Genomic DNA, 26,145 nt, shown 5'->3' with positions numbered 1-26,145 from the left:
GACAAGGAAAAATAACCACATGCCTGCAGGCATCCAGCAGCCAAAGAAAGAACAAACAAACAAAATCTTCCCAACTTTTCCTGAATTAGACCTTCTGGAGGACACAGGTGACAACCTGAGCAAAAATGATCACTTCAAAGAAATTGAGTCAATATTAAAAACTCCTTCATTGCAACTATATGTGTGTGTGTATATATATATAACCCATAAAATGTATGGAAATATAAATACTATATGTTACATATGGAATATGTATTATATACATGGAATATATGTTATATATATGGATATATATTATATATATGGAATATATGTTATATATGTGGAATATATATAATTTTGGGGGGGAAATATATGGGAGATACATATATATTCCATGAATTAAAAAAATCAGCACATGAACTGAGGCATCAGCACTACCAAGTTTCGAGGCCTCAAAAAAATAACCACAGAGCAAAACTACAAAGGGACAGAAAACATGAAAAGATTTTGGGAAGAGCTGTGGGAAACCTAAATGCAAACAAAAGGAGTTACCAAAGAAGATGGGAGATAATCATTCAACCGAATTAAGACCGCTGTACATTAAGTGATGAGCACAGTCTCACCTAACATTATAGCTGAGTAACAAACCTCATATTCCTAGTCAGGTGGTGAAATATCCGTTGACCAACTATGCCAGCATTACAGGTCTACAGTCACGAGAATAAGAGAAAATGATTTATTGGGATCTGTCATCAGAGATGTGGACTATGACCCCTGCAGTCAAAAAATTCCAGAACCGTTACAGACTGCTTCCAGTTGTCCTGACGGCTTCCTTGTCTTGCTCAGCATCTCCTCCCTCCAGAAGTGACACATCTAAGTCACTAAGGCTCAGTTCTTGTTCCACAAGAACTTACAGTGCATGCAAAGCCCTGAGTTCATTGAACATTTTTTTCTTTCAAGAAATTTCTCCAGAGCCATCATCACAAGCTTCAGGCACGGTCTGGGTGGTTGGCGGGTCTTCTCAAGAAGCCTGTAGCATGAGGTGTAGCATGAGGATAGAGTTCATGGGAACCATAGTTGACAAAACATATTGTGGGTTTGACAGCAAAGAGAATAGATCTCAGAAGTTCTCATCCCAAGAAAAAGAAAAGGTGTGTTTAACTACGTGTGGTGGTGGATGTTAACTGGACACCGTGATCACCATTTCACAGAACGTACGCATATTGTATTATACACTGTCAGCTAATAAAGTTATATGTCAACTATATCTCAAAACAGGGAAAAAATAAAATATTAAAGTTTCATTAACTAAGGAAAAAGTAAAAAAAAGAAGCTTGTAGCAGAGACAGACAACTAATTATAACAAGTGAAGCTCTCTTCTCATTTAGGGAAATATTCACAGAAGGAGCATCACTGGAAGCAATTCTGATGTGGCAGAAATGACACGAGGACCAAAGCCAGGGTCTCGCTCTGTGGCTTATCTTTCCTGGAGCAGGTTATTAATGTTATCGATCTTCACTTTTCTTTTCTGTCGAATGTATTGTTTGAAGTGACCAGCACATAGGTACTCAATATATGTTAATGTCCTTTTTTTCTTTGAAGACAAATTTTTCAGAGGTTTAAGAAAAAAACTCTTATTTATTGAATAGCTATTACATGCTAGTCCCTATTCCTTCTCTGCACCTCCACCCCCACCATAATCTGAGCTCCAGGTAAATGAGAGGCCCAGCAGCGAGACTGTGAAAGGCAGGGGTGAGGCCAGGGCTCTGTCCCTGAGCTGACTGTGCTAGTGCAGATGTTACCACAGGGGACAGAAATTCTAACTCCTCTATGGCTTTAGCTTATCTTTCTTATGCTCATTTTTTGCTTGTAGTGCATTCACCATCCCTTAGTGATTTCAATTTTGCCTCATTACAGCATGTGAGCCCTCTCACTTCAAATTTACAGTAAGGTAGGATTTTTCTAATTTAAATAAAGTAGAATTTATTTTAATTGTATGAAATTTGTCTCGGCAATAATTGTAATCTTTATGTCTTTCTACTCTCTTTTTCTATGATTCACTTGAGATACACACACACACACACACACACGACTTCTGTCTGGTTAAACACAATCAATGAACTGGTAACACATTTCTTTTTGTTGCCTCCCACAGCACGGAAATTTGAGGTTATTAACTCAGAAGGACAAAAAGAATTTGAAAAGTAGAAGAAAACTTTGAACAAACTTTTGGAAGAAAGAACGTAGATGCAGGACAGGTAGCTGACTGAGCAGAACAGAGGAAATTTCAACTTCAGGAGATGTGAAGAGATGCCATAGACAGCAGAATAGTCCAGCTCCCCCAGGAAAGAATCAGGACCTGGAAGCAACCAGATCTTCAGGTAGGGAGGGGTCGTGAGAAACGCCACTTGATATACAGAAACTGGTAGACAATGATCATCAGAAGCTTAAAAGAAAATTACAGTTTAAAAGAGACCAAAGCCAAAAGAAAACCGAAAACAGAAAAGGCACTTTGAAGAGACTGAGACAATGCAGAAAGTAAGAGGAAAAAAACTGTAATATGGTAACTTCCAAAAGCAAGCCATTTGATTGCCATCATAAGAAAGCAAAGTCCTGTAGAAAAGCAAACACATACAGCAAAGAATTCACTGTCAACGCAACATTGTAAGCCTGTTCTCCCTTAGTAACAGGAAGCCCATATTGGTAGAGGCAGTGATGTATCCAGCTAAAAATATTTTCCAGACTCTCTTGCAGATAATGGTGGCCCATGAAAAGTCAGCAGAAATATTTAGCTGGGCTTCCAAAAAAGCTCTCCTTCATGCAACTAGCAGAACTTCCTTACGGGGCCTCACCTTGATCTCCTTATGGCCTGGATTTGCTAGCCATAAGCAGAGATGCTTGACACTTCTTAGCCACAGATCATGCCAAATGCAGAGTCACTGGTTACATCATAAGCTTGTACCCCAAAATGACTCACCCCAAAAAGCAATGTCCCCTCCATAGTATTTCAGTTTTGCAAAGGATTTTAACATCACATTGGCCATCACAAGTGCAGAGAGGGCTGTTGTTAACTGAATAGTGAAACCTGAATTTTAAATGACTTGGTAATAATCAAGGAGCCAGAAACTCATCTGGAATTTATTAAGCCAAGTAGATTCATTTCCTTACACAAAAAGGATTACTGTAAATTGCAGTGTGGCTGTCAACCACATTCTTTTTACCAGAACTTAGGCCAAATTTCAAAAGTATCAGCTATTTGGCAAGTTAAACCTTTTAGGACTTATATTTTCCAAGTCTAAAAATGCTTGCAAATTGGCTTAAAACCAGGCATATAAACTTTATCCTTTGAATAAAACACCTAAGAATGTATTTCCTTTATTCATGGAAACCATAAAAGCTTTTCTTTCTAAAATAGCTCATTAGGTTTGTTTTTAATAAGACATCACAAAATGTCCTTCTTGGAAATATTACAGTTGCTTCCTCCAAATTGAATACAGCAGAAAAACTAAATAAGATGAATCAAAGACACACAAAATATGAAAAGCAAAAGGATAAAGAATAGAGATAACAGAAACATAAAGGAACTTGAAAAAATTTTATATGAGAAAAAGAAACTTAATGCACAGAATCTATCCACCCCACTCTCTAATCTGGAACTTCAAATAGAAGCTAAGTGGAGAGGAGCAATGAGTACAAGAACATATGGCAGGGTTTTCAACAATGCAGTACATGTGGGATTCTTCAACTTGCAAAGTCTCAGGCAAGCTGACTAGCCTAAAATTTATAAAAATCCACTGACAGAGTCAATAGGAAAGAAGTGTTAAAATGCACCTGGGGATTCCTAGAGAGAAGACAATGACAGAAGTACCATAAAGAAACAGAATTCATTACTCTTAAGGTAATGAATTGGTTGTTCATTCCAACCTCAAGGTCTCATAAGGGATTTTTATCACAATTTAAGAACAATATAAAAAGGACTCAATAAACACCCATATTCACAAATCAGAGATTAGAACAGAGGTCCTTTTTTTCTAAACCTATCACCACCCCACAGTCCTCATTTTACGGTTATGCGAATGTAGGCTCAGAGAAGCTTAGGTTTTGTCCACGGTGACATTTTCTCCAGCATCTGCCCTGCACTAGCTACACCCATCCAGTGTCACCCCAAACCTTGCCACTTTCACCACCACACCGTGCTGGAACACAAAAAAGAAACAAAGACACAGCATTTTGAAAATGTACTTTTTCCTGGTAACTATTTTGTACCTCTATTTAAAGTTAGAAATGTTGGGGCACCTGGGTGGCTCAGTGGGCTAAAACCTCTGTCTTTGGCTTGGATCATGATCTCAGGGTCCTGGGATCAAGCCCCACATCAGGCTCTCTGCTCAGCAAGGAGCCTGCATCCTCCTCTCTCTCTCTCTGCCTGCCTCTCTGCCTACTTGTGATCTCTGTCTGTCAAATAAATAAATAAATGAAGCCTTTTTAAAAAGAGAGAGAAAAGTGTTTTCCTTTCTCATTACTGTTTTCATATTAACATGACTTTTTTATTTTTTTTTTTAGAGATTTTATTTATTTATTTGACAGAGAGAGATCACAAGTAGGTGGAGAGGCAGGCAGAGAGAGAGAGAGAGGAGGAAGCAGGCTCCTTGCTGAGCAGAGAGCCTGATGCAGGACTTAATCCCAGGACCCTGAGATCATGACGGGAGCCAAAAGCAGAGGTTTAACCCTCTGAGCCACCCAGGTGCCCTTAACATGACTTTAATTTTCTTAGAGTCATTAAATCAAAACTATTAAGATATCTTTTTCTGAATGTTAAAAACAAAATATCTTCATCAAATTATTGTCAGCTAAAAACCTTCAGGATAGGAGAGGCATTTTTTTAGGAGAGAGGAAATTAAATCCAGAAGATTAAAGGAAATTAAATTCAGAAGATTAAACTCTGAGTTGATGTTTAATATACTAAGAGAACTTTACACAGCAGAGCACGAGGATTCCCTCAGAGCCACTGTCCTAGAGCACACCTCCCCGAACAACAAAGGGTTTGTGTCACTAAACACATCCATAAACAAAAACTGGAGTTAGGAGATGGTTCTGCTAACACAAATAAATTGCTTTTTTGAAAGAATCTTTCTACTTCTTATGCCCCGCTTGCCCCTAATCTAAGACTATGCTAAGCCTTTAGGATTTTCTGAAGCTTAATTTGGCTCCCACACTAACACTTCGCAGCTATACTTTCAACAAGTGAGAAATTACTGTCCTGTCAGATTCAATGGACTTGCTCCCACTTTCTTTTCCCATGTTCACTTCTAATCCTGAACATAGGTGGTACTCCTTCCTTTCCATCTTTCATGAAACCAGGGCTTCCTTAAGACTTCTAACACATGCCAGGTTTTCTGCCTCGCTTTCTGAACCTGACCTCCCTTTCCTCCGGTCTTCTTTTTTTTTTTTTTTTTTTTTTTTTTAAGATTTTATTTATTTATTTGACAGAGAGAAATCACAAGTAGATGGAGAGGCAGGCAGAGAGAGAGAGGGAAGCAGGCTCCCTGTGAGCAGAGAGCCCGATGCGGGGACTCGATCCCAGGACCCTGAGATCATGACCTGAGCCGAAGGCAGCGGCTTAACCCACTGAGCCACCCAGGCGCCCCTCCTCCGGTCTTCTTAATAGAAGACCTACCCCAAGGCTCAGTCTGTGACCCTTGGTGTGCTGTGCTCTTTCCCCTCCACTGACCCATTCCGTCCCTGGAGTTCCAACATCACTTGACATGTCATTTCAAGGAAAAATTCTAATTCCATATCCGTATTCCAATTTAATCTGGTAACTCTCCCTACCTTCAAATAAGTACATTCCACAAGTAGATTACTAGCTTCACTGTCTTATCCATAAGACTACCCAGTGGACCCAGGCTTGTGTCAGCACCATTCCACCTGACTCAACTGTCCTCCACATTAATTTCTACCACCATCTTTTCGGTCAAACTCAGGAAGGACCTTGTCTATTAGCTTCCAAGTGCTTTTCTGATCCCCAAAGTCCTGCAGATTTGGTGTCTAACATGGTCACATTAGTTCCCACACTATCTTGTGATTGTATCCTCTCTGTCAGGACAAGCCCAGAAAGAACCACTGTAGCAAGTGCCCTCCCCAGCCCCTGCTCTCCACACCCTCACTCTAAACCCATCACATTCCAATAGCAGGAAGTTGTGCTGATCTTCGTGTGAATTTACACATTTTATATTAAATCTGAAAACTTTCCTATGCTTTTTAACTCCAATCTTAAAATTAAAAAGCGAGGGAGAGAAAGAGTCCAACAGAGAGCAGAGCAGACACACGTTACAGCTATAGCACAAAAGGGTGTATATGTGTAAAAACCACAGGCACAACCATAACAGAAGGAGAGAAATGGAAAAGGTGAACAAAGTGAGTTTGGCTTTTTCCGTTAGAAAAAAATCTAACTTCAAATACTGGTTCTACCAATATCGGCTGTGTGGTCTTGGGAAAGAAACGTAAGTTCTCTGAGCCACTCTTTTCTCATCTGTTAAAAAAAAAAAATTATGTTTATAAAAAGAATACTATCCATTAATTCATAGGACATCATCTTGGTGAGGATTTTTTCTTTTTTTAGGAGGAGTGATTTTTTAAAAGTATATTTAGACAAAGTCAGTTTGCATCAAAACAGACAGTTTCAGCTTCCCCCTTGCCCTTCATTTCTTCAAAAAAGCTCTTTGGAAAGTTTCCACTTCTCAGTTTTATGTGCCATTTCAGAATAATTCCAACAACAAAAAAAGAAAGAGTACAGCACTTTGCAACTATGAGGGAGGCCTCTGATGTTTGAGTGGGGCAGAGAAAGAAATGTCCCTGTTCTCAAATTTTTTGAATTATTTTCATTTCTTTCCAAACAGGGTAAAGTTGTATCCTGCTTCTTTGTCTCCAGTTAGTACCAGGGTCCCTACTCAAGCGGGAGGACACTGAGCAGTGAGCGGCAAGACCTTTTTCATGACTAACACCCCTAAGTTGCCTGACAAAATACTGTCCCCCGTGCAGGATATTTAGGCAGCTCATCCTCAAATGTTCTGGGATGTCTATGATACTTGCTTACCTTTAGGCATCTTTACAATTGGTTGAACAAAGTCAATTTCTCATGCTTCAAACTTGTTTTTCTAAAAACTTCCTTTGAACTTGCTCAATACAGAACCGAAGTTGAAGAAAAGCAGACAAGTAAAAAACCGGGTATAACAAAACCAGCTTGTCTTGTTCGGGGAAGCACAACCAGAGACGCAGTCAAATCACAGGGTTAACAAGGTATCACGTATAAAGAATTCAAAGACATTTGTTCATTCATCCATTCATTTGTCCAACAAATATTTATTGAATGTCTACTAACTACCTGGCACTATTTGAGGCTTAAAAACAAAGTTTAAGTGCTTACGCATAAGACACTTATCTATTATGGTGAGAGTAAGAGCCAAACCAAAACCTATATCCTATAAAACTGTTACATGCTATGAAAAATAAGAGTATGGTGTGACCAGAAATGTTATTTTATAGGGAGGGAGGGAGCGAGGGAGGGAGGGTAGAGAGAAGAGGGGGTATCATTTGAACTGAGATCTGAATAAGTGAAAGATATTCATGCAGAAAGAACAGCAACACCAGGTCCCTAAAATACAAATCTTTGCACATCCAGGGAACAGCAGGAAGCCAGTATGACTAGAGCATGGTAAGAGAGAGCAGATAAGACAGCAAGGGGGGAATCGCCCATGCATGACTCTATGGACCACAGCTTAAAAACTCAGATTTTACTCAAAATAGTCATTGTGGGGCAGGGGGAACAGAGTTTGAAATACAATCTCTAATTTACTTTTTTTTTTAATTGAATTATAATTAACAGGGTTTTTTAGCTTCAGGGGTACAATGTAATGTTTCAACAACTCTATGCATTACTCAGTACTCATCACAGTAAGTGTACTCTCGACTCCCTTCACCTGTTTCACCCATCGGCTACCTCCCTCCCCTCTGGCAACTGCCTGTGTGTTCTCTGAGGGGGTTTTGTCTATTTTTTTTTTGCTAATTTTTTTATTTTTTTAGTTACATTTTTTATTAATTTTTAATAAACAAATTGGGGTTGTTTATTAATATTTTGTTTATTAAATTCCATATGAGTGAAATCATATAGTATTTGTCTTTCTCTGGTTTATTTCACTTAGCATTATACCTTCTAGGTTCATCCGTGTTGTTGCAAATGACAAGATCTCTCTTTTTTTTTTTTAAGATTTTATTTATTTATTTGACAGACAGAGATCACAAGTAGGCAGAGAGGCAGGAAGAGGGAGAGAGGGAAGCAGGCTTCCCACTGAGCAGCGAGCCCAATGCGAGGCTCGATCCCAGGACCCTGGGATCATGACCTGAGCCGAAGGCAGAGGCTTTAACCCACTGAGCCACCCAGGTGCCCCAAGATCTCATTCTTTTTATGGCTGTATAATATTCCATTGTCTATATGCCACATCTTCTTTATCCGTTCATCCACTGATGGACACTTGGGCTGCCTCTAACTTTGGGTATTGTAAATAATGCTACAATATATGCAGGGGTACATACATCTTTTTCAAATTAGTGTTTTTCTCTGGGTAAATAGTAGTGGAATTACTGGATCCTATGGTAATTCTATTTTTAATTTTTTGAGGAGCCTCCCTATTGTTTTTCACAGTGTCCAGCAACAGTGCATTCCCAGCAATGTTCCTTTTTCTCCACATCCTCAGCAACACGTTATTTCTTGTCTTTTTGATTCTAGCCATTTTGACCTGTATAAGGTGATATCTCATTGTGCTTTTGATTTGCATGTCCCTAATGACTACTGATGTTGAGCATCTTTTCATGAGTCAGTTGGCCATTCATATTTCTTATTTCTGGTGTACACTTTTAAAGGGGAATCTGGCTGTTACATTGGAACCAGGAAGGGTGGTGGAAATGGCAAGATGTGGTCAGATTCTAGATATATCTGAAGATATGGCCAACTGAATTTCTTGACAGACTAGATGTGGAGTGTGATAAAAACAAGAGTCAATAATGACTTCTAAGGTGGAGACCTGAGCAAGTGGGTTAACAGTGGTGCCATGTACAAAGATGGGAAACACTGGAGGGGTGAATAGGTAGGTGATAGGGAAGGGGAGGAACTCAGAGTTTTGTTTAGAACTAAGTAGAATGTGTCTATTTGACCTACAGTTGGAAGTCTTGAGTGTGTGTGTGTGTGTCTATATATGTGTGTATGGGAACACACACACACAGAGGGCTCAGGGGTGGGGGGGGAAGGGAGATTACAAACATCATCAGGACCAAGAATATAAATAAGGAAGTTATCAGCATACAGACAGCATATAAACTACAGATTTGATAATGTCTACTAGGGACAAATGAGGGAAGACAGAGCAAGATGAACCCAGGGGTACTCTAATATTTACTGATCAAATAATTGGGAAGATTCAGCAAAGGAAAATCAGAAATATCAAGTAAAATTGGAAAAAGTCCAAAGGATGGTTGAAGAAAGTATTTCAAGAAGGAAGGTATTACTGTGTCTGATGCTTTTGATGGACTGACAATATTTTCTTTGGACAATATGGTAAGTTCCAAATTGATTACATACTACTCAAGAAACAAAAGCAAAACGCTTGCTTATTTTCTTCCTCAGGTAGAATGAAAGACCTTAAAATCTAATGAGATAGAATTTCAGAATCCAAGTTTATAATAAGTTTGGCAATGAGTGCCCTTTCTTAAATATTATGAAATGGTGCTGTAACAAAAGAAGATACTTCCTTCCCAGACCAGACATCTAGATCAAATTTCAACCTAGTCAAGAAGAGGAAATCTTTGATCGTGGTCTTGGCTTCAGCTGTACTTACACATATGAAACACTAACTAGAATGTGTCCTCATTGAAAACACCACATGTATTTCAAAGCACTGCACAATAACAGTCTGTACAAGTTCTGGTATGTCCTGGACTACTGAAATGTAGGTCAGTAAGAAATTGATACTTCTGCAACTAGTCATATAGAAGAAACTAACTGGATATAATTTATCTCCTCTTCTAGCTCAAAGTACATCAGTACATCTCAGTGTCATCATATAAAGATGCTTCCCTTTTATAACACTTTAAATGGTTTGCTGAGCGTCAGTATATTCACTTGGATATAGCAGAACATAGAAATCTAAAGTCTGCAATTGGTCAAGAATGTCTATCAGCAACTCTACAGTTTATAGAATGTTTTCAGTTATCAAGTGCTTTCCAGGCACTGACATCACAAGACAGAAGCTGTTCTAGTGTGCAGGACTTGTCATAAACAGAAAATAGCAAATATTACAGCTTCGGATGGGATGAGGACTGAGAGCCCATTCCTTCTCTTCTGATTTACAAATCCTTTACCATGATTTACTGACCAGTGTCGCTCTGAGACAGTAGAGTGTAGTGATTAAGAGGGTAGGCTGTGGAGTCAAATTATCTGGGATCAAAGCCCCACCACCACTTACTAGTTTTAGGGTTTCCCTGAGCAAATGATTTGACCTCTCACTGCTTTTTTCCCCTCAAAGAAAACCTCTTGGGTAAAAACAGTCCTTCATTATAAGGGCAATATACTTGCCACATATCTTGCACTTGTAGAACAAAATACTAGCCCCCCAATTGTCAGTTACTCACCTTCTCTTGCAGAACCTCCATAGTGGGTAACTCACTTTCCGTGTCAGCTTATGCTGGCATAGGACAGGACTTTGTTTATAGCAACACCTTAAAAAACTTGATGCGAGCAGAGAAAGAAAATGTTCACACAGTTTCACTCATATGTGGAATATAAGGATTAGCACGGAGGACCATAGGGGAAGGGAGGGAAAACTGAAGGGGGTGAAATCCGAGAGGGAGATGAATCATGAGAGACTATGGACCTGGGAAACAAACTGAGGGTTTCAGAGCAGAGGAAGGTGGGGGCAGGGGTAACCGGGTGAGGGGTACTGAGGAGCGCACGTGTTGGGATGAGCACTGGGTGTTATACACAACTAATGATGGTTGAACATTACAGCAAGAGCTAATGATGTACCATACAGTGGCTAACTGAACATAATAATAATAAAAAAGAAAGAATAAAAATAGATTAAAACAAAATACTTGATGCCAACGTCTCATTGTGCCTGATCAATTATTACTAGTGTTGCCCTGTGAACCCATGTAGAATTTCTCTCTCTCCTATGACAGTGCCCACTGTACCAAAGGACAGACATAATGTGTCGCGCTGTGCACCATCGTCTCGATGCACTCACACACCACACCAGTCATCGTGTACAAATGAGAACCAGTCCTCGAGCACCTGGCAGGGCAGATTTTGCCATTTTTGGAAAAAAGGCTGTTTATGGGATGGTTTCTATGTTGCGAGTCACCTGCAGAATGCACTAATGCCGACCTACTTAGAGCAAAGTGGCGGATGGAGCACGTTAAACCTGGGTTCGTGAAGTTGTGCACAGGTGACAGCTCTTGTCCTTATTAAGAGCTTTGAGTACATCGAAAGTGCTTTTCAAAAAAGCACACCCAGTAATTACCTTCAGAAACTGAAGAGTAAGCACGAGTACACATATTTATCATTTCCTCAGGCTCTAATACACTTTTGACAGCTAACAGGCTTACAGAGACGGGCAAGCATTAATTAAAGAAGCCAATCTCTTGACAGGATACAAAACATTCACCACTTCAACAAGCATTTGAGAACTTTCTGCCGGGAACTAGAGAATACAGAACAACAGAAGCAATTCAGTCTGCAGACGCTAAGGGATGAAATCGTTTTCCTACAACATCTATTTTCTCTAAACTAAAAGGGTTGGACAAATTTATTAATGGTGTTTTTTCTTTTTTTAAGATTTTATTTATTATCTGAGAGAGAGAGAATGAGCAGGGGGAGAGGCAGAGGCAGAGAGAGAAACCTGATGGGGGACTCCATCTCAGGACCCTGAGATCATGACCTGAGCAGAAGGCAGACACCTAACCAACTGAGCCACCCAGGCACCCCTGATGCTTTGTATTTCTTAACTAACATTCTCGAAACTAGTGCTTGTCTTTGGCTCAAATGCTACTATGTTGACAAGCAGTTTAAAAACAAAGGAGGAGGGGCACCTGGGTGGCTCAGTGGGTTGAAGCCTCTGCCTTCGGCTCAGGTCATGGTCTCAGGGTCCTGGGATCGAGCCCCGCATCAGGCTCTCTGCTTGGCGGGGAACCTGCTTCCGCCTCTCTCTCTGCCTGCCTCTCTGCCTACTTGTAATCTCTGTCTATCAAATAAATAAATAAAATCTAAAAAAAAAAAAAAAAAACACAAAGGAGGATGTAAAAGGAGAAAGTCAGTCTTAAGAGGAGTCCCTTGCTAGCCAAAGCACTGTGGGAATCCAGACGGCAAGCATGCTGAAGCACTGCCTAGAAGGCCACAAACCAAATGAATTGAATGAAGCAACACTGTCCCTGCCACACTCTCAGCATGCTTTTCCTAAAGCGAAGAGAAGCTTTAAGGGCTTCTGTGCTTTATAAATGGCTGAAGAAATATCCTCAAAATGGCCAGTTGTTCTACTCCTCATCTCATAATTCTGTTGAGAGGGAATATCTGGGGTGTCTGGGTGGCTCGGTGGGTTGAAGCCTCTGCCTTCAGCTCAGGTCATGATCCCAGGGTCCTGGGATCGAGCCCCGCATCGGGCGCTCTGCTCAGCAGGGAGCCTGCTTTCTCATCTCTCTCTCCCTGCCTCTCTGCCTACTTGTGATCTCGTCAAATAAATAAATAAAATCTTAAAAAAAAAAAAAAAAAGAGGGTCCATCTCCAAAAAACCCAGAAGAAAAATAAGACAACTCAGGAGACACTTCCTTAGTGGTCCTACCACGCCCATGACCTTGGGGATGCACTTTACCAGGCCAGGGGCCCTCTGAGCATTTTCGTGACCTCATAGTGAGGAGACAGAACCTCCTTGTTTCAGCTTCATCCTTTCTCACTGGGAAGAAGCCCAAAGAGTCATCTGTTAGATAAACTGTTTAACATCACTAGGGATCTGAGAAGAGGGAGAACAACATGCATCGTTCACCTGTTTACTTAGAGAAAAAACATAAATGACAATTTCCAATTCCGGCCAGAGCATGGAGAAGCTGGGGCCCTCAACCTCTACGTGATGGTTGCAAACAGCACAACACTTTCAGAGAGTAACTTGGTAATAGGTCAAGGACCAAATAAGCCATTTGATCCCTTTGACCCAGTGAGTCGACTTCTCTAACTGGTTCAAGGACACTCCATTTTATGGAAGGCACAGGCTTTGTATTTCCCCCCATTTTAAGAAGAGGCCCATTTCTAGCTTTCAGTGCCTAAGTACATTGAAAGATCCAGAAGAGCACTATCCTGGAATCCTCCCAGCTGCCCAGGAAGTATCTTGGCATGTGTGCTTATACCTTCTGGAGTCAGGCTATTCTAATGGCATTCCCGCCCTGGTTCCTATTTGTGTGAATCAGTTCCTTCTCAAGAGGACTCTGTGAGCACAATCATCTCTTGCCAGGCTTCCTGTCCTGTTTTCCAAATAAAGACATTGTGTTCAAGTAATAGTAAAATGCTACATCAAGTAAAAAGGAATGAACTGACAATCAGGATACTTCTTGGTTGTTCAAAACTACACTAAGAAATCTAAGATGCTGGAAAGAAAAAGGGGTGGTTGCCTACAAGAGGTAGAGTCTCATGTGCCCTTCTGGAAGGGAAATTTGTTGAGTATAAAAAGGTTCTACATGTTGATTCAGGTGCTGGTTACATGGGTATAAACATTTGACAGAATTCCTACAACCGTACACTTCAAATCTGTGCATTTCTCTGCCTGTAAACATTACCCGAGTAAAAATAAACTACTCCCAGCAGCTCCTAAGAATTGTGCTGTCTACAACTCCAAGCTCTTACAACAAGTGATAAACCCAAGGTGGGCAAATGTGTTCGCCCCACTGCAGCCTGATGGTAATGCTGCCTCGCTGTGAGCTCAGTCGACTTCCCCAGCAGACTGGGGCTGCTTCCTAAATGCTGTCACTCTGCCCTGTGCAAACTTGCCCGAGGACAATCATTGGACAGAGCTGCTGAGTGTGTTTGCATGTCTGTTCCTTGTGGGGCATGCCTCTGTCTGGAGGTCCAGCAAAGCTGCTGAGAATGTGGCATTTGGATCAATAAGCCTGGCAAGTGGCTGGGACAGAGTAAGTACATAATAGGCATTTTCTGGATAACAAAAAGATTGAATGCAAGACCCCATGAGGGCAAGCCCTAATCAGAAGGCAGAAAGAGAGGGCTCCCGAGCAGGGCTGGGGCAGGAGAGAAAATGCTAGGTAAAGAGGCAAGTACACATCGGCACCCAGAGGGAGGCATATCTTGCAGACAAAAGCACCCCCAAGCAATGAACTCAGCTTTAGACACTGAATGAAGCAAGTGTCCCCTGGGAGAAGAAATAAGCTGTGGTCCTTAAAACCCTATTTTAAAATTTTGTTTAAGCTGTAGCCTTCAGATTATACTCTTCTTCAATAAGCATTTACCAGGCACCACGCCAAATCCTTGAAATAAAGATTCTGTCCCTGCCCTCAGTTAGCTCATAGTCTAATATGGAAAAACGGATAGAATTATACCACAGAGCAGAAAAAGAGAGCTCTAGACGAGCAAGAGAGGAGAGGAAGCAATGGATGGAGTGGAGGTGTATTGTTTCAGAAAAGGCCCCACGGGGTTTTAGTCCAAGCAGGTAGGACTGAAGGGAAGTAATGTGTGTTAGATAAACAGGGAAGACACTAGCTGGCCCCTCATTCCTTTCTAAACAAGGGATAATCTGAATTCCATGCACAGTAGCCTGGAGGTGAGAAAACAGCTTTGCGGGGGGGGGGGGGGGGGGGGGGGGACACAAGGAAGGATTAGGAAGCATTAACTGCTTTACAGTCCAGTCCGTAGGTCACTAAACAGGCACAACCAGCATGCAAGCGAGGTTCAAGGAAGAAAACGAAGCTGGGGACTTGAAGCATCGTTTGTTCCCAAACCTGTGAGGACTTCTTTCCCTTTTTTTTTCACCCCAATTTCAATGAGATGAAATTGACACCTAGTTCCATAGAATAGTTTTAAATGTACCACACAATCACACAATGACGTCACATACACTGCAAAATGCTTGCCACAAAAAGTTAACACCCATCTCCTCATACAGTTACAAAAAGCATTTCTTTTCCTCGCGATGAGAAATTTCAGGATGTGCTCTCTTAGCAATTTTCAAATATACCACACGGCAGCATTAACTATAGGCATCATGAATTGGATGAAGTAGTCAAAGGTACAAACTGCCAATTATAAGACAAAGAAGTACTGGATATGTGATGTACAAAACAGTGTTCTTAATCTCTATGCTATCTGGCAGCTAGGCAAATAGTTACAGAGAAGAGATAAAAAAATAAAAACAGATAGGCAGAGATGAGATTGTAAGAAACTGTCAACGCTATGGTATGCTTCATGGTACAATGTCAATAAAGACTGTGGACTTTAAAATCTTTTCATGACTCTCAGAAAAAGAAGGAACTAACAAAATCAGGATTTTATTTTGCAAAAATAATTTCAGCTACAACAGCTGGTATTGGAATTGCTTCCTAACATTTAAATTTTGAAATAAATTTTTACAATCATAGTATTTCCCAGTTTAATTTCTGCTCACTGAAATTATACGTAATTACCAAAAATGCATTTATGAATTCAATGTTTCATCATTCTATATACATTTGAAAAGCAACAGCACAAGTCCATAAAACCTTCATTTAGTCTGCAGATAATGCTTGTGGTCACTGAGGACTCCTATTTCCCAGGCAAACCCTTTCAAACCAGAACACAGGTTGGAAACCACTAGCAGAAAGGGTGCAGTTTACAGAGAAAGAGGGAAACCACTTAGAAAGATTTCGGGATGGGTGGAGAAACCGATTAATTGGAAGTAACTGAGTAAGGAGTTATATTCGGGTGCCCGTTTTGGCAATGAGCTCAACTTGGCACCCTTAGGTCTTTCCCCAGGATGACAGTGATACGGAAAGAATCAAACTCAGAGATAACAGGAAGCACAGGTGAGCAAGGGGGTGGGGAATGAAGTTAGCCTGTTCTGCTCCAACCATACTGTATTTACTAGTCTATCGAAACTTCAATCCAGACAGCAACATTAACCCACAAATTGGAAACTGCTGACCAGCCAATGCAATGAGTGATAGATCCAGTTTTCCATCTCATTGGTATTTTGTCTGTTCACTACAAAGGTTTTTTAGTGCCCAAAACAGAGACAGAGGCAACTGTTAGGTGTAGAAAATTAGAAGGTGCTGCAGAAATTCTAAAATTAGAGGGTCCTGCTGGCAATTTCTGCTCCATCACCTACTCCGTGACCTTGCTGGAATCAGGCTTCCTCTCCACCTCTCCCTTTAAACTATTACATTATTTGGCTTTAAAATAGTGTTTAATCATAAACCAGCTCTGCCACATTATTAATGTTCCAAACAGGATTTCCAACCAGATAATAAACCAATAGCATTTTATTGAATTACATTAAAGGGTGACATTCCTACATTTGCTTTAAATTGAAATATTAAACTACCGTGAAGTATACATACACTACTAACCGTTTATGCAAAATTTAAAATAGTCATAAAATTTTAACTGGTAGAACAACAACCACTAGCCCTTGCCTCATCCTTTTCTCCTTCTCCCGAAATAAAATAAATAAAACTTTAACTTTGGTTGTGGGAATAATACATTAGCTATTTAAAATCATAGAGAATGGAAATGACATATTAACAAGGACACTGGCCATCATTCAAAATTTTACAAGGTTATTGGCATTTATTGACCTCGGGATAGTCAAAGCTGCAGCTAAGAATAAAAACAGCAAAGTATAGTATGTTATATATGTTTATATATATGAATGACCTGTTTATGCCTCAATATATGTAGAGAAAACTATGATAGGGAAAATGGAGCAAGAATATTAGCAAGTAGAAGAAAGACTTATACCATAATCTTCCCCACTTTCCAAAATATGTTATAAAATACACTTCAGAATCAATATTTTATCTTTAAATTAGGGGTGCTCAGAGTTAAGAAGCAACTGTGGCAACAGTGGGGTCATCCAGTCTGCTACTTTTGGTAAGAACAATATTTTAAAATATGTGCTTTAGTTGTAAAGGCAAAGGAGACAAATAAATCTGGACACTACTGGCAAGATAAAAAAAAAAAGCTAACACTGCTGTCACTTTGAATGTCCAGAGCATGTGGAAAGTGTACATGAATATGTAAACTATTTACATATCCTCAGTGAACTCACTGCCTTGGTCCCAGCGGCAGTAGGGAAAAAATGATTTGAATTTTATTAAATTTGAATTTAATCTCATTTGAATTTTTAATCTCATGATTTGAACTTATTAACTCATTAACTTATTATAATGATATGGCAAAGTCTTTAGAAAACTTGTCTCTCTGTGCAAGAGGAACAAAACATGTTTAGATGGGACGGATGAGAGTGGGAAGATGAGCACGTGTCCATGCATTATGGTATCTTTTATTGCAACACACTTCCCTAGAGTTTATTAGATGCAAACTTCTCCCAGAAAGTCCACACAATCACGCGCAAGCTACAACAAACAAGGAATTTTTAGATTTCAAAAATCTGTATACTAAAAAAGAAAAGTGTGAAGTCATCCATATTTATAGATTTCCTGAAGCAAATACACAGCATGCAGACAGAAACTCCACAAAGGAGCCATGTGTGACCCAAAAATGTCCTCCTATTTCTTTCCTTCTTTCTCTCTCTATCCCCAACACTCAAAAGCAAAAGACAAGTTTAATCTCTTTTCTAAAATTATGCAAAACAAATACTACAAATGGAAAATTACCTTTGGACGCCTTGGCTTTTCAAAGTTTATGAATGAGGGAAGTCATTTCTCTTAACTGCATTGCTGGAATTTTTCCACTCTCATTTCAATTCAAAATACAGTGTTTATTCTTCTCTGGCGTCCCCATGCCCTCCCCTCACATCTCTCCCCCGACCTCCATACCTTTCTAAATCACCTTCAGACTAGTTCAAAGTTCAGTCCAGAAAGGTCACCAATAGCGAACTTCTTGACCGCCCCCCCCAGTCTAGTGGGTAACGCTACTCACATTTCACATTCCTTTATTTACTGTTAGAAATGTAACACTGAAAGTTTATTCTCCTTTTCCCCATATACATACATTTAAGGACAAATGAATTATGTTTAAACACTGGGTGCTTTGGGATTCTTAAATATATTGTTTTTCCGATGGAATAATCTTTAAACCTAATTTGCATTTTTAAGTGCGCTGAACAAGCCAGCACGCGGCATCAATAACCCCTAAGTAACCGCCAGGCTGGTGGAGGCAACAATTTTCTAACAAGCCGTCGTTCCTGATTCACATCTGCTCTGAAGAACTCCCCTAGCATCATTTAAAAAGTCATCTTTTCCATCCAGTAGAATAACGGAAAGAAGTCCTGGTGTTAACTTTTTACGGATAAATGTAACCTCAGAGTGTAGAGGACGAAACGGCCAAGAGACCATCTCCATTTCGGTGGAAATGGAAGATCGCCTCTCTAAGGCACAGTTGGGAAAGCAGCAACCCTTCAGTGAGTGATCCCAGGAGATCTTAGTCTCATCAGTGCCGACTCTGAGTAAGTAAAAACCTTGACTCGCATCCCTCCCCCCACCCCCGGGCTCCAAAGGCTGCGCGGGAGAAAACATCTCTCCAGGTGCGCCTCAAGTGCCTAACCTCCACCTGCCCTCCCACTCAACGCACGCTTTATCCACTGCCCCTGCAGGTAAGAGTCGGGCGTTCCCACCGTAACACCCCCAAAGCACAGCTCGAGAGGCACTGGGCCGCCTCGGACCCGGTGCTGACGTGGTCTGGCGCACGAGGACTTGTGGTCCCCAAACCCAAGTGGCCGAGCGCCGGCCTCCGCCCTGGCAGAGGAGCTCTGGGGAAGCCAGCGAGCCCGTCGTAGGGAGGGCAGCACTAGGCTTAGCTGGACATTAAAAGATAGGAGAAGCAGGACTTGCAAAGTCCCCCCAAACTGCAAAGCAACCGGCTGCCACGCGCCGGCGCGGGTGCCGAGAGGAGGTGAAGCGCCCAGCGGCGGGAGCGGCCTCGAGGCCTCAAACTCGTGCGGAAAAAAGTAAAGGCACTCACCTCCACCCATCTCTGGGCCTCGGCGAAAGCTACGGCGCAGTCGGCCCCGACCTCCTCCATCCTTTCCAGGACTAGGGTAAGAGGGAGAGAAAGACGCGATGAGTGCGCGGAGGGGCGGGGGGGGAGGGGGGCAACGGCGCGCGCCCGGCCCTGCCGCCCGGGCTCTCTTTCCTTTTGTTGCGCTCTGCAGTTTGGAAAGTTTCGAGCCCACAAGTACCTGAAGACGTGGCTTCCTCTCAACTCCCGAAAATGACCCCGGGGCCCCGGGGGTCCCGGCAGGGCGCGGGAGGTGGACGGGAGACGAGAGGCGGTGCGTCGCACCCGCCCCGCCACTGTGAGGACTTCAAAAGTCGCAGCGCCGCGGCCGCCGCCCTCCCCGGAATGGTCCCGCCCCAGCCCACCCCGCCGCCGCCCACCCCGGGCCGCAGAGCCGCCGCTTCCGTCCGCCCCCCTGCGGCTCCCGGGGTCTCCCGGCCGCAGTCGCCTTTGTGGGCAGACTGTCTGGGCCAGGAGATGCCACCGACCGCCAGGAGACCGTGGCCAAGGCCACGCTCCCGCGCTGCCCGCCCAGACCGCGGCTCCGCCCCGAGGGACTGCGCCCCCGCGCCCGCATCCTTCCCGTCTCTGCCCTCCTGGCCGCCTTCCCTCTCCCGGGGACCCGGGCAAGAGGCGCCCCCTCGGCTTGCGGCCGCCGGACCCGCCTGACATACCAGGAATAGCTGCACACAATTGCACCTTTCCGGGCCAAGAAACTTCCCCCTTGGAGGAGCCCGGCCCGCCGTGACGCGCAGCCGCCCGGCCCGCCGCCCTCACCTGCGGCCTGAGCCCGGCGCGCGCGGCTCCGCGGAGCCCGCTGTCCCGCTGCGCGCGGCCCCGCCGCCAGGTGCGTGGCCTACCCCACCGCAAGCTCTCCGCCCCCCGCAGCAGCCCGAGCCCTCCTGGCGGCAGGTGAGGGAAGTGGCCTGAGCGTGTGCCGCCCATTTCCCCCCACTCTGGGCCGGCCCCTCTCCACCCCGCCTCCAGGTGGGTGAGCTGGAACGTACCTGCCACTCCAGCCCGGCCTCTCCGCAAAGGGTGGGAGCCGAGGGGAGCCTGGCATTTCTCTCGCCCTCACCCCGAGCATCTGACAGTAAGGTGACAGGTTATTCAGTGTCCCCAGCGGTCCTAGGTAGGTGCGCAGGGGGCTGGAGGGTCGGGGCTCCTGGTTTGGCTTATGTGAGTTCTTTTCACTCAAAAATTAAATCTTCGGAAAGGAACGTGTTCGTTGGTCCGGTCTCCCTTGGACCTCGCGTGATGCTCCCGAAGCCCTATTCAGGCCACATGTTGATGGCAGCACCTCTGGAGGAAGGTAAAGATGGGTTCTTACTCTCCTAAAGGAAAGAAACCCTTATTTTCTTTTTTCCGGTTGATTGACGTCGTTTTTCATTATAAGGAGTAAACAAGCATAGAGCAGGAGACTAGTATAAGAATAGCTAAAAACCTAGCGTCTGTATTTAACAAAGGTTTGTATTTTACCCTATTTACTTCATCACCTTCATTTCCTCTTAAAGATAGATATTATTTTAAAAATAGATATTATTTTTCACCCCTCGATATTACAATACACATCTCGGTTTTTAAGGGACACTTTTCTACATAATATTTCCATTTTCACACCAAACCACAGCTAACTGAAGCTAAGGAATTATCAAGTATCAGTTTATATCCCATCCAGACTCAAATTCCTCAACTGATACCAAAATGTCTTTTACAGCTGTTTTACTCAGACCCAAATCCAAACAATGACCACACAATTGCATTTGGTTAGGTCTTTTTTTAGCCTCGAATAGCCTCCTTCAACCGTTCCCAACCCCCATCCCCCCCACACTGCTTTTTTTTTTTTTATCGTATTTTATTTTTTATTACTAAAATATTTTGGGGGGTGCCTGGGTGGCTCACTGGGTTAAGCCTCTGCCTTCCACTCAGGTCATGATCTTGGGGTCCTGGGATCCAGCCCCGCATCGGGCTCTCTGCTTGGCAGGGAGCCTGCTTCCTCCTCTCTCTCTGCCTGCCTCTCTGCCTTGTGATCTCTCTCTGTCAAATAAATAAAATCTTTAAAAAATATATTTTTTAAGTTTTTAATATCAGTAGAGTTAACATACAGTGTTATATTAGTTTCAGGTGTACAGTGTGGTGAATTCGGCACTTCTATACGTCATCCTGTGCTCTTTAGGACAACTGCTCTCTCCTTAATCTCCATCACCTGTTTCACCCATTCTCTCCCCACCCCTCTCATAACCAAGTAGAGAACTATAGCTAAGAGTCTGTTTCTTGACTTGCCTCTCTCTTATTTTTTTTCTCTTGTTTGTTTTGTTTCCTGAATTCCTGTTTTTTTTTTTTTTTTTAGACTAGCATTGTCTTGTTAGATACTGACTCTCATATACTTCTAGTCCAGGAGAAGGACAGACATTCCCCAAGCTTCATGAGGGTTACTGTTCTTACAGTTACTATGTACCTATACTATACTGTTTAAAGCCGGCTGCTATGTAACTGGGCTAAAAGCTTAGGGGGTAACAGCCCAGGATGGTAACAACCACAAAGATGGAAATCTGAATGACTAAGGTTACCAAGTAACCAGACACACTGACCTTAAATTACCTCATCTGAAAAATGTGATGATAATAACTACTTCGGAGGGAAGTCGTGAGAATTAAGTAGGATGGTATATGTGGAAGCCTAGGGCATCGCTTGACAGAGAGTAGGCACTTATTATTTCTCATTAGTCTCTCTCTCTCACAGCAGTGTGTCAAATATGAATTTTTCCTTATAAATGGGAGTTTCGTTTATTTGCTCAAATTCTCACATGGAAAGAGCTGTAGGGGATGGTGAGCTCTGTTTCAAGCCAGCTCAGGCATCAGCCATTTCAGCCTCTTTAGTGATGCAATTTGCAACTCAGAAGCCCAAATCCAAATAGTTACCTTCTTTTTTTTTTATTAATTTATTTATTTTCAGCATAACAGTATTCATTATTTTTTCACCACACCCAGTGCTCCATACAATCCGTGACCTCTATTATACCCACCACCTGGTACCCCAACCTCAAATCGTTGCCTTCTACTATCAGTCATTAGAGTGTTTTATCCTTCAGGAAAGATTTATGCAGCTCTCTAGAGAAAGGTAACCTACCGCAGGAGTTTAAAGTTAAATTCACAACAATAAATCATCAAGAATATTGTTCATTTTCCCAAAGAATTTGAAGTACCTTCCTATATTTAAAAACAGTACAATTGTCATGTGTTTATACATTAGCGATGAACTGTTGGTGGGAGAACGTGGTACAATCTTTCTTGAAGGTAATTTGACAAATATTTTAAAAATTTTAACTACTCATACTCTATTGCAGCAACTCCATTTCTGGGCATTCATCCTAAGACTATGAAGAAAGATGTGTGCGCAAAATGAGCCGCTGTGGTGGACCCAGATACGCTAGCCAAACCTTCCTTTGGAGAAAGAGTGTGATCAGCAGACAGTCACCAGCTGCCAGCGCTTTGAGGTCTGCCTGAGCTGCTGAGTGCAGCCTCCTCTGAGCTCATGGTCCTCCCAGAGCTGCTCTCATCCACTGACTGAGTGACTGGATGTTAGAAAAGTCCAGTCATTTCTATCCAAAGCAGAGTACGGTTGATGGGTCCTTTCCATAAACATGAAGCCTGGGTCACAGTTCAACTTCTCCCTTGCTTTTTTTTTTTTTTTTTTTTTTTTTTAATTTTTTTTTATTTACTTGACAGAGGGAGATAGCGAGAGAGGGAACACAAGGAAGGGGAGTGGGAGAGGGAGAAGCAGGCTTCCCATTGAGCAGGGAGCCCGATGTGGGACATGATCTCAGCACCCTGGGATTATGACCCGAGCCGAAGGCAGAAGCCCAATGACTGAGCCACCCAGGCACCCCTCTCCCTTGCTCTTTCCAGTTCTTCCCTCTTTGTTTCACAGGGGTCTATCCTTAATAAGTATCTTGCTCTTCAAACTCAATTTCTTTCAGCTTCTGGAGGACTAAACTTGTGATGACATAAAGCATTGTTAAAAATGAAAATCCCAGGGGCTCCTGGGTGGTTCAGTAGGTTAAAGCCTCTGCCTTCAACTCAGGTCATGATCTCAGGTCCTGGGATCAAGTCCCGCATAGGGCTCTCTGCTCAGGGAGCCTGCTTACACCTCTCTGTCTGCATGTCTCTCTGCCTACCCGTACTTTGATCTCTGTCAAAGTCCATTAAGCATCTGCCTTCAGCTTAGGTCATGATCCTGGGGTCTTCGGATTGAGCCCTGGATTGGGCTCCCTCCTCAGCGGGGAGCCTGTTTCTCCCTATCTCTCTCTCTCTCTCAAATAAATAAATACAATCTTTAAAAAAATGAAAATCCCAAAGCAATCTAAAGTGACAACAGGTACAGTGGAGTAAATTACGTTTCTTCCATAGAGTGGTTATCATTCAGTCATTAAAAAAGTAAAGGGCAACTCAAGACCTAGAGAGATGTTTAAAAATATATACTGGAATGGATAAAAAGCAATGAATAAAGCACCCTAATATGTGATTGCATTTTTTAAATGTGTATTTTGCCACATAAAACAAATTAGAAAAAAATTCCCAAATTTTAATGCCAACTATTTTCAAATGGAGATATTGTGCTTCTCTTTTATAAGTTTTTTACAAAAGATATATTACTTTCATAAATGAGTAAATATATATGACACAAAGATATGGCCAAATATCTTTTTTGGCTATCTCATTCCACAAACTTCAACCTCCTCCAGTCCTCCCTGACTTGGCAAATGGTACTGTGACTAAAATTTGGTCTTGTCTTTCACTTGTGTCTACCCCATTCCCAGTCCTGTCCATCTATTTCTGTAGTAAATCTCCAGTTGGCCTTCTTCTCCATCTCTATTTCTATTATCTTAGGTCAGACCTTCATTTGCTCTCACCTGGATTTCAGAAATCACATGACCTTTCTAAAATGTAAATATTATCATGAAGCCAAAATATCCCACCTTCCATTACTCCTCAGTGACTCCCAATTGCCTTTTTTTTTTTTTTTTTTAGATTTATTTATTTTGAGGGAGGAGGGCCAGAAGAGAAGAAGAGTCTTAAGCAGATTCCACACTGAGCCAGGAGCCCAACATGGGGCTTCATCTCAGGTCCCTAAGATCGCAACCTGAACTGAAACCAAGAGTTTGACGCTCCACTGACTACGCCACCCAGACACCTGTCAGTTGTTTTTAAGGGTCATTTAATGGTTTCCAGGATTTGGTCCTGCCCACACCTCTAACCACATGCCTTACCCGTATTTCTCCGTTTGTGAGAAATGTGCTTCCCTCTCTCCTTGCCTGGCTTTCTCCTACTTATTCTTCCAGGCTCGGTTCAGGTCTCTTGCTTCTCAGTATCCTTCAAAATATCTTTGCAGATTATCCTAGGATAGGTTAGATATCTCTTCTTTATGTCATCGTAGCACCTTTCATGAGGTATTTATTTTTCTCATTCAGCCTTGAGCAATTTAGGAATATCTGGTATTTAACAACTATTTATTGATGGGAGTATATGTGGGCATAAATAGATATATATGTATATATATACATATATATTCACACACACATATAATAACTCTTAATGCACAGAACTAGTAAAACATTAATAGTAGCAGAGTAGAAAATACTGTTGATTATGGCAGCTAATACAAGAATTTCTTTACAGCAGAGTTCCTAAACAGAAGTACAATTAATAACCCAGGCTAGATAATTCTTTATTAGGGGAATTGTCTTGTGCATTGTGGGAGGTATAGCAGCATCCCCAGTCTCTAACCACTAGGTGCTAGCAGCACCCTGAAAATTCAGCAACCAAAAATGTCTCCGGGTATTGCCAAATGTCTCCTGGGGGGATGGGCACATAACCCTAATTGAGAACCACTGCTCTTCAGGAAGAGATTGGCTTTGTCAGTTAATGCTTTGGCACCCTAGAAGCATAACCCAAGCCCAAGTTTCTTGCAACACATGGGTGGGGTAGAGAAGAGTTGGGGTGAATTAGAAGACAAAGGCTATTCTGAGTTATAAAGAGGAAGGGGCAAGAAAGAACCAGACTGAATGAGGTCTGGGCAAAGATTATAAGAGGAAAAGGATCTGATGACTGAAAACGTCTGCAAGAAGAGACAGGCACAGTAGAAATTCTTCTAATAAAAGAACTGAATTCATACTGTGGTTGGTTATGGTTCAAAATGTACCAATCCTTATGAGCTCAAAGATAGCCAACATCTGGATTGTATATATATTTCTCATGCTTCTGTAATACCTTTATTAATGGGGAGATTCACTACTGGAGGGTAGATAAATATAATAAAAATTGTTTGCAGATGATATGGTCTTATATAGAGAAAAGTCTAAAGACTCCACCAAAAAATTAATAAATGACTTTAGTAAAATTGCCACAGAATACAGAAATAGTTGCTTTTCTGTACACTAACAACAAACTATCTGAAAAAGAACAATACCATTTACAATATCTTCAAAAAATAAGATATCTAAATAATAAATTTAACAAAGAAGGTGAAAGATCTGTACTCTGAAAATTATAAGACTGATGAAAGAAAACAAAGACACAAGTAAGTGGAAAGATACTCGTGTTCATAGATTGGAAGACTTAATATTGTTAAAATGTCCATAGTACCCAAATCCATCTGTTGGTTCAGTGCAGTCCCTATCAAGACTATACATTGGGAATGGATATTCTCTTCAATAATTGGTATTAGAAGAACTGGATAGTCATGCTCAAAAGAATGAAATTGGACCCTATATTTTTCATCATTTACAAAAGTTAAGCAGAAATGGATTAATTATCATACCTGAACTGTAAAACTACTAAATGAAAACATAGGGGGAAAACTCCTTGACATTAGTCTTAGCAATAATTTTTTGAATATGACACCAAAAG

The 26,145-nt window shown here is 41.9% G+C and overlaps 1 protein-coding gene and 1 long non-coding RNA gene across 6 annotated transcripts in view; one reads left to right on the top strand and one right to left on the bottom strand.

The window, feature by feature from the left end:
- Window positions 1-19,479, bottom strand: part of LMO7 (LIM domain 7) — a 207,636-nt gene extending 188,157 nt beyond the window's left edge. For 2 of the 5 annotated variants that reach the window (XM_044249891.1, XM_044249890.1), the window contains exons 1-2: window positions 19,419-19,469; window positions 19,202-19,272 (exon numbers count right to left, since the gene is read on the bottom strand). In XM_044249891.1, coding sequence (XP_044105826.1) covers window positions 19,202-19,261 — 60 coding nt within the window. In that variant the 5' untranslated portion in view covers window positions 19,262-19,272; window positions 19,419-19,469. Of the gene's footprint in view, window positions 1-19,201; window positions 19,273-19,418 lie in introns of all 5 variants that reach the window. The other 3 variants (XM_044249894.1, XM_044249889.1, XM_044249892.1) reach the window with 3 other exon arrangements.
- A 760-nt stretch (window positions 19,480-20,239) lies between these two features.
- Window positions 20,240-22,913, top strand: LOC122907155. The gene is made up of 3 exons (XR_006384691.1): window positions 20,240-20,369; window positions 20,455-20,549; window positions 22,584-22,913. It is a non-coding gene; the product is annotated as an uncharacterized LOC122907155 (long non-coding RNA).
- The last annotated feature ends 3,232 nt before the right edge of the window (window positions 22,914-26,145 follow it).

This window comes from Neovison vison, chromosome 5 (assembly GCF_020171115.1).
Source record: "Neovison vison isolate M4711 chromosome 5, ASM_NN_V1, whole genome shotgun sequence".
NCBI lineage: Eukaryota > Metazoa > Chordata > Mammalia > Carnivora > Mustelidae > Neogale > Neogale vison.
The sequence above is the reverse complement of the archived record's forward strand: the minus strand, read 5'-3'. Positions and strand labels throughout refer to the sequence as shown.